Below are 12393 nucleotides of genomic sequence, written 5' to 3'. Positions count from 1 at the left end.
GCTTTCAAACGGGCGAGGAGCCTCGAAACATGGCAAATCGAGTGGGTGGATTGCCTACTGGTACATGCCGCGAGACCGATGCGGATTACGAGGGTACAGAAAGTGGACGGGGACGGAGACGGAGACGGAGGCTGGGCCGATATGACCAATGCTGATGCAATGCTGCGCTGGCGTGGACGGCGAGTGTCGTCGTGGAAGACGACAGAAGTTGCAAGGACTATCGAGTGTTGGCTGGTTCGGGCTCGCGTCCTAGTACTCAGCTATTGTGGCGATACACACGATCACCACTCGAAGCGGGAGGATAGCTGATGGTAAGGAGTCGAGACGGTTGGCGTGGGGAAAACGAGAGCATGAATGAAGTTGGTTGTAGTAACAGACAGGGTAGGTCGGTAGGTCGGTAGGCAAGCTCGTGGTGGCGAGCGTACAGCAGTCGGGGGGCTGGCTCCGTGCGCTAGACGGGACAGTAAGTCCACTAACCTTGGGAGTTTCCAGGCAGGTAACTGGATGTGGGCAACTGAATGAATGGGTGTGCAGCCTATGCTGTAGCGCGGGTACATGGGACGGTACCTACTGCTAAGGAAGCCTACAGCACCCCCAAAGTCAATTGCCGAGTATCCCCAGCACGTAACCCAGCTGTACAGATGTCAAATGGCCGACCTCTCTAGGTAGCTTAAAGTACCCGAGCAAGTACCTCCCTACCCGCTTCCCAACTCCCAATTCTCAATTCTGCCACCTGCGACTTGCCCTCACCCCCCCTTGTCTCACCTGGGCAGTCTCCTTTTCGCATTATGGGACTTCACGGCTACTCCAGCTCAATGTCCCTACTATCACGACTTTTAACCCATTATGATTACTTAAGTAACCAAGTATGTAGCTATTCATGATTTTATTCATGATTTTGATGTAACTAGCCCAATTCTTTACTAGGTGCTGGATGTAGTTCTGCGTCTCCACAGAATATGGGCCGTGTCATAGGTATAACAAACTGCGCAGTTTGAAAGATCACGGAAGATCCAGTGCTTCGGTCTTCCTCGTTCTCGTAATCCCAATCGGGAGTCTACCAGCAGAAAGGCTCAGCTGAAGGTGCTGACATTGCCATGTACTGCATGATATTGCTGCTGGGTACAACATGTCCAGTGTGACTGGAAGAGCGATTTGACTGGGCTTACATGTACAAATGCCAAATAAATGGTGCTCCCTTTCCCGTGTAGTACTGCATACAGTATGCCCATCCATCCATCCACCCATCCATGTATACACTAATCTATCTGCCTAGGTGCGAAGTAGAGTACCACTTGCTTCAGGGACAAAGTGGTGTGTCTTTTCCTAGGAGATTATGTCGATTCCTTGGTTAGGATGAAAGTCTTTCAGACATGTGTGGTGGCGGGAAGGGGTAAAGCGACACGATCAATTGTTCAACACGCCGAAGCCATATATTCAACTCTACTACCGAACGAGGTTCGCATGGGTAGCCTTCCGGCCATGGCAAATTTGCCCAACACGTCACAGATATTATGTACCTACGTCAAATGTACTTGTATTGTACTAGTCGCAACGTCGTGCCGAAGGGAGCATCATGAAGGGTTGCACGTGTGCCGGCATAATTCATGGTTGCTTGAAGTACCGTCACGGTCCTGTACGCACCTAGATAGTGCTACATCGTTTTGTCCCTCGTAGATATCTGTAAACTCTTCTTCTTCTTCTTTTTCTTCTCCTGCAAGCACATTACATTATATCTGGAAACACAGCCACAATGACTGAACTTACTCACCAAGCAGTGCACAGAAAGAATCATGGCGAGGAAGACACGATGACTCGGCTGACTAAGGCCGTTGGGCATTGATCGGCGTCATGTAAAGGTTGGTACCTCCCCAAGTCGGTTTCAAATCTGAGATGGCTCAGGCTATGCCAAAAGGAGGGGTCGTGTTGATACACCAGATGTAACTCGCCTGTTTGTGAACCATCGTGATGTTGCGCACCCGCTGTGTAAACGCCCAACCCATCCATTCCCTTGCGCCCTCTGCACGCATACGTAGTATAGGCAGGGTTGCTACCAGTACTAACGACTACCTACTTAAGCATGTATGTATGATCCTAGTAACCAGAGTCTCCCTCCTGCCCACCACAACCACGGCGCGCGGCTAAGTAGATGTGCTCACCACCCCCCCATCACGCAGAGCTCCTGAGAGACCAACAGGAACCACGATGGGACGGACACTGCGGAATCCGGTACAAATCCCGCCGGTGAGTAATGGTCGGTCAGCTCAGGCGTTCTTGATAGCCTGGAATGGCACTGTGAACTCCGGCAGTGTAAGTGTCGATGTCGGCGTTAGCTTTCACGTGTAAGCAAGTACTTTCTGACGCTAGATAGACCCTGCTGCCTTGATACTACCTCACCTCACCTCCCTCCCTCCATGAGGGTCCTACTGGGTTAGCATGTGCCAGTTCAGTGCCGGTGCTTGCGTCGGGCGGATGCACCAGCACTTAGCCTTAGCGACTCGTTAGCTGCCGACGTCCTGTCTTGCCCCATTGTATCGAGATACGCTACCTACCGCGAGACGGTCAAACCTAACGCTGGCGGCCTCTGCCTGTAGAAGAAAGACCTCACAATAGGCGGTGGCGGGTTCGAGGACCGTCCCGTAGTCGCCGTCTGAGTCGTGTTCTCCTCTCTTGCTCGGGCATTACAGGCTTGACGGGGACTGCCCAATCCCGAAAGGATATCGGTACGTGATGTAATGGCGAGGATATTTTAAGAACTAAGCTGCAGCTAGGCGTCCTCATCCCACATGCCTAGCGGTGTAGATAGTACTAAGTAAATGAACTAGGTACCTAACCGTATCAACTTCATTGACCACTCACTCCCTTCTCGCGCGGTTGTAGGCAGTCTCTCAGCATCACACACCTCTTCCAACATTTGAGCTGTATGGGTAGCACGAGCGTCGTCTTGTGACCAAGCTACTATCCGAGTAGGTATCTCGCGGAATATAGCTAAGCAGCCTCTTATTATGGGATGCGCTACCTCTTACACCTACCTCATGGAGGGCCCTGTGGAGTGTCTACCTAGACGAGCATGGGGACTCCCACGTGGATAAAGTGCCTCAGGGTTACGATTCGTTTATGGCCAGCGTAGCATACTGTTGGGTCTAGGTATGCTTGTCGAGATTATCATGGGCAGTTTTACAAGTCGCTAGTTACTGTTAGTAGTTTATATATATATATATACATGCATGGCAGGCTTATCATCGTGGTGTACATGTGTAGTATCTACGGCACTTGAGAAGGCCAAGATCAAAAGAAAAAGGTCAGAATGCCCCGCCATCACGGACGTGGGGATCAAAGCCCAGCGACACCACACCACCCTCTCAAAAGATCCTGCGATTCCTGTTGGTCATCTCGTGCGAGAGCAATGCGGCACGGGACGTTCTTCGATGCTTCCTTTCTTCTATGCATAGCTCTCTCATCCTTCGAGACCTTGTTACCCGCACCATCGCTTGTTACTCCCTATCTAGGTTACCTACCTAGATGATGTGCGAACGCGGCCTGTTCACGCGATGATGAAGCCAGGCTACCTAAGCTCCTTTACATGATCATCATTATAGCTGAAGGCATTGCGTAGTAGGGGTCCCATACACGTACATATTACCACGTCGCCCACCTCTAATCCTGCACTTCCACACCATATCCTTCTCGGTTAGACCTCCATACAGGACGAAAAGCCTGTCTTCGGTCTCTTCGCATTGAAACTCCACATCGCATAGTTTGCTTGGACCTGAAACCTAAGTACAGCCATTACCAGGCATCGAGTATACACCTCTCATAGTGTGGGTATAGGTTGAGAGACTTGGGTGCAGCATGTAAGTAGGGCCGCGTAGGCATGTACCATCTGGGGTCTATCTACATCTGCTGAGTCTGGATTTCATTGTCCGAAGTATTTTGGCCGTACCATCTCTCTCCACCAAAGTCAACGGTGCCAAGTCAGGGTCTTTTGACGTGTGGCGCTCTGGTTGTGCTAAATTACAGGTGCAAGTGCGCTCGCTTTTGGAACAAAGCAATGCCTGGTTCTCCGATGTCAGAATGTGTCAAGGCAAACTTCAAGTTAGAAAGAATACTTTGATGCTTGAAGAAACATATAAAAAGAGCAGGAGAGCGTTGCACATACAAAGTAGCAACTTGTACCTAGCCACGGGCCAGGCATATTGACGCTTTTCAATTGCGCCACAGCGCCGGTATGTTAGAAGCAAACATAGGTAGGTATTCACCGACCTTGCTGGAACCCCGGAAGGCTGGATGATTTATTAAAATAAGTGGCAAACCTGGAAGTGAACCTTTTCCATTGAGCAGAGCAGCTGCTGTTGTTGCATTAGGCAGCCTGCGACGCTGGGCTGAGTGTGGCAACCAGCACACAGGGGTTGTTATGGGGAATTCTAAGCGGAGTTGTCAAGCGCTTTTAGGCCGTGTAGAGACGTGCTAGCCACTGCAGGTGTGTTCCGGCCCGCACCAAAAAGACTGAAGCCATAGGTAGGGAGTGTAGGTGCTAGATCTAGTGGGTAAGTACCTATTTCCAGTTGCCTACCAAACTGTAGCTGCTACCTCCTGGAGAACCCTCCTTGCCTTAGTTTGTGTGTGTGTAGGTAAACAGTAATCTAAGGGCGAAGACAACGCGACAACGTCAGCAGTTTGTCCTAGCAATAGATGTTCAAGTCTCATCGCATACATTTCATGCTTAGATCGCCTACCTGCTGAGCATCCACCACCTTGATGCCTATGTATTGTTTTCTACAACTCTCCACCAGCATCCATCTCCATCTCCATCTCCATCGCCGCCACGTCCCGACCGGCCGACTAGACCTAGTCCCCAGATCTTTCTATCAGACCCGATAACAGACCTGATCTGCCAGCGCATAATGCCGACCCAAGTTCGATTGGTCTTGTTAGCTTGACAACCTCACTATCGTTTACATCCCTACCCAAAATCGTACTCAGCTTACCTCGCCTTCCTCACTCGAAGAGTCCCCTTGCGTCTTAACTGCGCCTCTGGTCAGAATATCATCCAAAACGTATTATTCTCGAAAGTCCCATTGAAACACCCGACAGAGGCTGTCCTAGCACCTTGAAGTGTGATAAGACGCCCCGGGCGCCGTCAACGTCGACCCAACTGCAGCGAAGTCGTAACACAGCAGCCGTGGCTATGGAGACCTTCCCGCCAGCCCAAGAGCCCGATGAGGGCTATTCCGAGCATCCCCTCAACACTTCCGCTTCGGGTAGTATACAGGATAATGCCACCACCCTGGCTTTGCGATCCTCCGCTGAACTCCCGGCCTGGATAGCCGCACATATGCCTAAACTGACGGTACAAGAAAAGAAGCGTAAGGCAGCCGCCCTCCCCCCCCTCTAGACTCATATGAACTCGCGCTTACCTGAATGGCCAACAGGTCTCGCCATGCTTATACTAAATGAACTCCCCACCACAGACATCGCGGATATCGTCATGACTCAACTCAACCCGCGTCTTTACATTAACTTTGTACATTACTTACCCCCTGAGATCTGCCTTAAAGTCCTAGGGTATTTAGACGCAGAGTCATTAATCCATGTTGCTCTATGTTGCCGAGGATGGTACGATTTAGCTTCAGATCGAAAACTATGGGAGAAGTTGTACTATCTGGAAGGCTGGAAAGCGATTAAGGCTGAGATTACACTTGCCGAGGAGCGAATGAATGAGAACTCTACCGCCTCTCAGATGCACCCTCAGAGGATCAGATCAGCCGAAGGTGGCCATACCACGAAGAAAAGAGCCATATCCGATCCGGTAGTTAAAGAGGAAGATCAGGATGCAGACGACTACGAAATGATCGATGCCGATAGCGCCATGGCTCAGGATCATACTGATACGCACATGTCAGGCACCAGTCTTTTCGGTGGGCCGCAAGGAGGGGGAAATAGTTCCTCTCAAAGTAACAAAAAGCTGCGTGGCCTTGGACGCATCATGAAGTCACCGAGCCCCATGTCACATTCAAAAGATAGAGCAGGCTCACGGTTCGATAAAGGCAAAGGGAAGGCTATAGCCGAGACACCATCCACCGCGTCTTCACCAGCTGAATCGGGCAATGCCCAGTCAACAATACCTCAATCAACGCTCTGGATATATGACTGGCGAGACAAGCGATACAAGATTAGTTGGAAGTATCTGTACAGCATGCGGCGGAAATTGGAGAGTAACTGGGAGCGCGGCCGTTACGCCAATTTCCAACTACCACACCCAGATCACCCCGAGGAAGGGCATAAGGAGTGCATTTATAGCCTTCAGTATAATTCGGAATATCTCGTCAGTGGCAGCAGGGACCGTACTCTTCGTATATGGAACCTTCACACCAGACGCTTAGTGCGCCCGCCCTTAGCTGGACATAATGGTTCAGTCTTGTGCCTTCAGTTTGATTCGGATCCTGAAGAAGACCTCATTGTCTCTGGGAGCAGTGATTCAGACGTCATACTGTGGAGATTCTCAACAGGTGAAATTTTACAACGTCTGAAGAGGGCGCATAGAGAGTCTGTGTTAAACGTCAAGTTTGACAAGCGGATATTAGTAACTTGCTCCAAGGATAAAACGATCAAGATTTTTAACCGCCAACCCCTGAGGCCTGGTGACCTCGGCTATAATGAATCGGCTGTGAGCCCGGTTCCAGTGAAGCTCCAGAACTATGGTTATGACGACTCGCCTTTGAATCAATTGGCCATCACACCGCCCTATACCATGATTGCTTGTTTAGAAGGCCACGGCGCAGCTGTCAACGCTGTTCAGATATGTGATAGGGAAATTGTGTCCGCCAGTGGCGATCGGAATATTAAGCTGTGGGACTGGCCGAAGCAGGTCGTGAAACGCACATTCGTTGGACATGGAAAAGGCATTGCGTGTGTCCAGTATGATGGCCGGCGAATCGTGAGCGGTAGCAGTGACAACGAGGTCAAGGTTTTCGATTGTGAATCCGGTCTCGAGGTCGCCAGTCTACGTGCGCACACTAACTTGGTGCGAACAGTCCAGGCTGGTTTCGGTGACCTACCTTATAGTCGGGAAGAGGACCAGCTGGAAGCGAGAGCCGTTGACCAGGCGTATTTCAGGGCTCTCAATTCAGGTTCCCTCGATGACGCACGGCCCAGCAGGCGACGCGCTTACAATCCCGGTAGCCGCCGCCCCGAAGATATTACGGCATATGGAGCCAAGTTGCCTCCCGGTGGCGGCGGTGGGCCATACGGAAGGATTGTCTCTGGCTCTTATGATCAGAGCATTATCATTTGGCGCCGAGATCGAGAAGGTGCTTGGAAAAGTGCACATATTCTTCGACAAGAAGAGGGTGCTGCATCAGCTTTGAGACAGGGCTCATCTGTGACCCATCGACCATCTCCAGGGATTGCGGATGCCATGAATACTGCAAATCACTCAACAGATCAGGCAATTACAAACCGACCGCCTAGCCAGCCGACCAGTGGAACTTCAGCCCTGCACCGAGCACCACCTACGTACACTCAAGTTGACCATCCCATCCACGCCACCATCACCCCTCAAACCACAGCATCCTACACTCAAATGATCGACAGCGCCGTACCACAGGGACCTGCTGCTCTACTCGCGGCCCTAACCTCATATCCTACAATGCTAACTTATAATTCACATATCCAAGCAGCCATCGATCGCGAGCCCGATCCAATGGTGCGTTCACAGTTACGACAAGTAGTCAGCACCAGTCTCGTCAGAGCGCAAATCGCACAAAATAGGATGCGGGAATCTATGCAGCAAGCCTTGACGGCAGAGGCTTCATCGTCCCACATGCCTAGTTCGAGTTCTCAAGCCGTACATATGGCACCTTCGCGGCCAAGTCAGCCACTAAGTCTATCACAACTATTGAATGGAGACCCCCCAGGCCCGTCCACCTCAGTCCAAGGAACGACTTCCAGTACTACTGCTAGCGGTGGCCCGCCGCCTGCCACAACATCCAGCACACACCCGCACCATTCCCACCATACTCACCATGCTATTTCGCAGCAGCCAGCCTCGCAATCCTATGCAATGCATGTACTACATCAATTGCAATCTGGGCCTATGTCACACGGGGAAACACGAGATCAGGGCCAGGGGCAATCGCAAGGACAGCCACATACCCAAACACCGCAGTTTCTTCCGTATCCTCACGCTACTAACGCACCAAGCAACCATTCGACACATGCGCAACCAGCGGATACAAGTCCGGCCAGGATCTTCAAGCTACAATTTGACGCACGAAGGATTATTTGTTGCAGTCAAGTTAGTACCATTGTAGGATGGGACTTCTGTAACGGAGAAGCCGACCTGGAAGAGGTCGCGAGGTTCTTTGGGACCGTCGAGTAGGCACATACTTGACTGGTAGTAATTGTTTCCTGTTCAAGTAGTTATGGTGTGTCGTTAAGACTAACCAAGCGGCGCAGTGGCGTTGACGATGGTTGCTCCAATAGAGAGGGTAGCGGTGTAATACATAGTATTGAGGTAGATGGACGTGTACAAACACAAGACAGCATATACGAAATGAACGAAACATGATTCTTTTTCACGTACAACTCCTATTGCATGTCTTCCCGTTGGTCTTTAGCCCTTGAAGAATTGTGGTCCTCCTAATAACGCCGGAAACGCCTTGATCCCATGCCCGCTCTGATGCCTCCCTCGAAAATCTCTCTCTCTATCTCTCTATCTTGGAATTTCGTACTCAAATTGATGCGACCATCTCGTTTCACCTGGCAACCTCCTGGACCTTAGAGGACTCCGGCGGCTCGTCGATGAAGTCGGGGACCTCGTCCCTCATGAAATCAGGCACACCCCCTGCATCCAGCGCCCCAGACCCTTCCATCTCCATCTCGGCGCCCAACATCTCGAGCTCGGCGTCGAGCTCGGCCTCGTCCACGTCGTCGGGGACCTCGTAGCCGCGACTCAGGGTCTCCTGGATCTCGTTGCCGATGTCGAGCAGGTCGGCCATCTCGTCCTGCATGCGCTCGATCTTGTCGATGTCCACCTTGCCGTACTGCTTCTTCAGCTCGCGCTGCGTCGTCTTCATCGCGTCCACCGTCGTCATGACGCCCGCCAGGTTGTCCTGCATCGTCTGCGCCTGCTCCATGTTCCAGACCTGGCTCTGCAGCTGGTCGCGCTGCGCCTCGTACTGCTTGCGCCGCTGGAGCACCTTTAGCGCCTTCTGCTTCAGGGCCGTCTTGCCGGGCCCGTCGCGCATCTTGGCCATCTTGGTCTGGTACGTTTGGAGCTCCGTGTTGATGCTGGCGATTTTGACGTCGACCGAGGAGATCCGCGTGTCGATGTTGCCGATGGCTGAGTTCAGCGTTGGTTTGGGCCCCTTGGGCGCGCTGCCGAAGAGGCGGTTCATGGTTGTGGTTTGGTTGGGTTTTTGGCAGAGGGTTTGGGTTGGTTGGTTGGTTGGTTGGTTGGTTTGTATGAAGGCAGGTTCCAAATACTGTCGTCGGCGGCGCGGAAGCCTGTCTTAGCGCTAGCTTTCTCTCTGTATCGTATTATAGTGGATCGTAGGATATTACAACACGGTCGTAGTGTAACACTTTTTCTAATGTTTTGCGTATCACTCGTAAAAGGCGGTGGGAGTTGGTGTCGGTCGTTGCTTGGTATTTGAAGCTGTTCCTAAACCGCTGCCTACCTTTACCCCAGTAGGTTTGGAGGGGCAGTTGGGCGCGAAATGCAGACAAGCTCCTTGGCAATTGACCATGACGTTGCACCTGGACTGACAGCCAAAGGCAGCTGGCGAGCAACCCCTAAGGGTGTCAAGTTACGCTCCGTTACGAGAAAACGAACTTGACCTACAAATGGTGTCTATTGATATCGCCAACCCATTCATTTAATACTTGCTCTTTTGTCCACTAGGTGAAGCGGTAGAGAATGGAAATTTCAATAAACAGATTAGCACCGTTACTTTCTTTTTTTAAGATTGCCCGGGTCACAAAATATGTTACAGCTGAGTTCTTCATTTGATCTATTTTGTGTCTTCTACTTAACAAAGTAAAGTTCTAGAATCAATTATTCAATCACGGTTCTCGATTACGACTCCTATAAATTTCGGAACCGGTAGAGAAACCTTAGTGAATGTTCTAGAGAATATGGGTATATATGCATCGGGTATCTTTCGTCGCTGGGGTGCCAACTTCAAATTCTAGTGACAACTCTCATATAACTCCACCGTCTAATCTTTTCATTGACATTTGTTCTTGAGGTCAACTTCTATTCCTATATCCACCCTTTTGTATGATGTCGGCATCCAAGGAGTCTTTTGAAATCTCGGTCCTCAAAGAGAGAGACAAGAGTTGAACCCCTTGGAGTAGGGTTCGAGGTGTTTTGGTAGTTGGCCATCCCTCAAGCTCTCGTCGCTAGTATGACCTGACGTCTAGGTTATACGAATCAACGTTCTCGCCGTGGTCTGTTTGTGTCTCGTCCGCCACGCTTTCGCTTCTAGCGTGTCTCGAAGTTGCTTCGATGTTATCGTCGATGTGTATGCCGAAGGCTAATGCAATGTCGTTTAAAGATGACCTTAACCACCCCTAGCCGCCTTTCGATCGTTTGATATTGGCATACTATTATTCAATATGAAGATGTGCCTTGTTAAGAGTATTTGGGCTCAACAATCTCCCCACTTCTTATGAACGGCGATTCTGTTCCGGGATTCCTCTGATTTTCAACGTCTGATGCGAACCACCGCCGGTCTTTCCTGCCTAGCCCGCACAGACTTGGACCGCAATGAGCCAGTACGCAAAAGACAATAAGTGCAGCGATGGTCACGCCAGCAGCAACACCGATGGCGATGGCGAAATCCCTGCCGAAGTTAGCTGCAGACATGGCGACGTTGTGAATGCAGATATCAATGATATAGATTGAGAAAAGAAGACTTGAACTCGGAGAGGGGGATTCTAGGTGACACCCGTAATCAGCTTATATGTACAAGTAGTAAAAGAATTGCATTAGCTCAGCGAGTCCATACGAAGAGGCAACAGGGCAGCACGGTATTTAAGGCACACATCAGCTGTGGAACTCGTTGGAGATTCTGTTTATCATTCATATGCAATAACGTACGCTACTTTGCCGGTCGTGCCGGATTCTGTAACAACTGCGCCCGAAACTCGGGTAGAAGTGACATGTTTGAGCCATCTCTCGAGTCTTACAATCCTATCTGGGGTGAATGTGTGAACGGGCCGGCTGACGTGAGGCGTTGAGTTATCATAAGATCCTGGCTACTTAGTAATTAGCATTAGCGCCAAGGATCCTCTAGAACAGTTGCTGGTGTCCACACTACACTTCAGGAGACTAAATGGCTACTTGAAACTGCGGTCAATACCTACTTAGTGTATGGCGTCCGAGATATATATACGACCTGATCCACTTAATTCCATTTACTCAGTCTTGACGATGCTCTTTGCCTGTGTCAGGTTTTGAGAACAGGTAACTTGTCAAGTAAATAGACTGACTATATGAAGCACATAAATAGGTTTGTATTTGGACGAGAGCTGGATAACACTATTGAGTTGAAGTCGTTATTAAACATCACTTTATCAAATCCTTGAACCACTCGAGCATTTTAGAAGCAGCTCAACGATTCACTGCCGTATTGGCTCCACATGCAATTTGGGCAGCTAAGGTGGCCTTGTACAGCGCACTGCCACGTACTACCAGCCCTGCGTGCTAAGAATAGTAATTCTGTCGTATAAAACCTTGCACAAGTGTGCATGGGTCCCTAGACATAAGTCTATGGAGGTCCGAGCAACCAGCTCGGATCCTCGCATATTAAAGAGCACTATCCACATACCAGTATCATGGGACAACGTCCAAAAACCCCCTTATTTCCCTATACGAAATAGCATATGATTCTATAACAACATGTAAGTACGTGGAGATACAGGGTAATACTCTTTGATATGTGAGAACCCCAAGCCGCCTTTGCAACGGTGCCCTTTTGTAACGGTCTCTAGAGACACTAGTTGCCGATGCAACTCACGGTCCGAGGATAAAATATAGTTGACAACTTATTGTATAATAAAGATATATGAGCATTAAGTATGCTCGCGAACCCTCACATATATCACCGCATTGTATATTCAAATAGCTTCGCGATTATCAGTTGCCACGGTCAGTATCAATTGTCGATCTAGGCAGGGTGGCTGAACGCATTGAATCCCTATTGACCTTAGTCGGTGGGTGCTCGTGCTTCCAAGGACCAGCTTCGGGATGTGACGTCACCAACCAGATGGGTCAGCCATGTTACTACCTAGGTAGAAAGGAATCTTGAAGCGCCTAAGCATCGAAGTCAATAGCCAATAGCACATACAACATATCTCAGTGTCTAGGTAGAACACAAAAAACATTCC

The 12393-nt window shown here is 50.2% G+C and overlaps 3 protein-coding genes across 3 annotated transcripts; 1 reads left to right on the top strand and 2 right to left on the bottom strand.

The window, feature by feature from the left end:
* Positions 1 to 5188: 5188 nt before the first annotated feature.
* On the top strand, positions 5189 to 8380 carry F5B22DRAFT_639995 (uncharacterized protein; the record flags this gene model as incomplete). Its single annotated transcript, XM_047977797.1, has 2 exons — positions 5189 to 5366; positions 5433 to 8380. The coding sequence occupies 2 exons, from the start codon at positions 5189 to 5191 to the stop codon at positions 8378 to 8380; spliced, it is 3126 nt and encodes a 1041-aa protein (XP_047825571.1).
* A 188-nt stretch (positions 8381 to 8568) lies between these two features.
* Positions 8569 to 10059, bottom strand: F5B22DRAFT_528571 (putative SNF7 family protein). Its single transcript, XM_047972712.1, has 2 exons — positions 9570 to 10059; positions 8569 to 9485 (listed from the first exon to the last, which is right to left on the bottom strand). Exon 2 carries the CDS (start codon positions 9396 to 9398, stop codon positions 8757 to 8759), a length of 642 nt encoding a protein of 213 aa, XP_047825570.1. The 5' UTR covers positions 9399 to 9485; positions 9570 to 10059; the 3' UTR covers positions 8569 to 8756.
* Positions 10060 to 10404: 345 nt separating this feature from the next.
* On the bottom strand, positions 10405 to 10870 carry F5B22DRAFT_651838 (uncharacterized protein; the record flags this gene model as incomplete). Its single annotated transcript, XM_047979525.1, has 2 exons — positions 10405 to 10538; positions 10669 to 10870. The coding sequence occupies 2 exons, from the start codon at positions 10868 to 10870 to the stop codon at positions 10405 to 10407; spliced, it is 336 nt and encodes a 111-aa protein (XP_047825569.1).
* Positions 10871 to 12393: the final 1523 nt, after the last annotated feature.

The sequence above is a fragment of the Xylaria bambusicola genome (assembly GCF_022495145.1).
Source record: "Xylaria bambusicola strain CBS 139988 unplaced genomic scaffold F5B22scaffold_75, whole genome shotgun sequence".
In the NCBI taxonomy this organism is placed as follows: Eukaryota; Fungi; Ascomycota; class Sordariomycetes; order Xylariales; family Xylariaceae; genus Xylaria; species Xylaria bambusicola.
The sequence above is the reverse complement of the archived record's forward strand: the minus strand, read 5'-3'. Positions and strand labels throughout refer to the sequence as shown.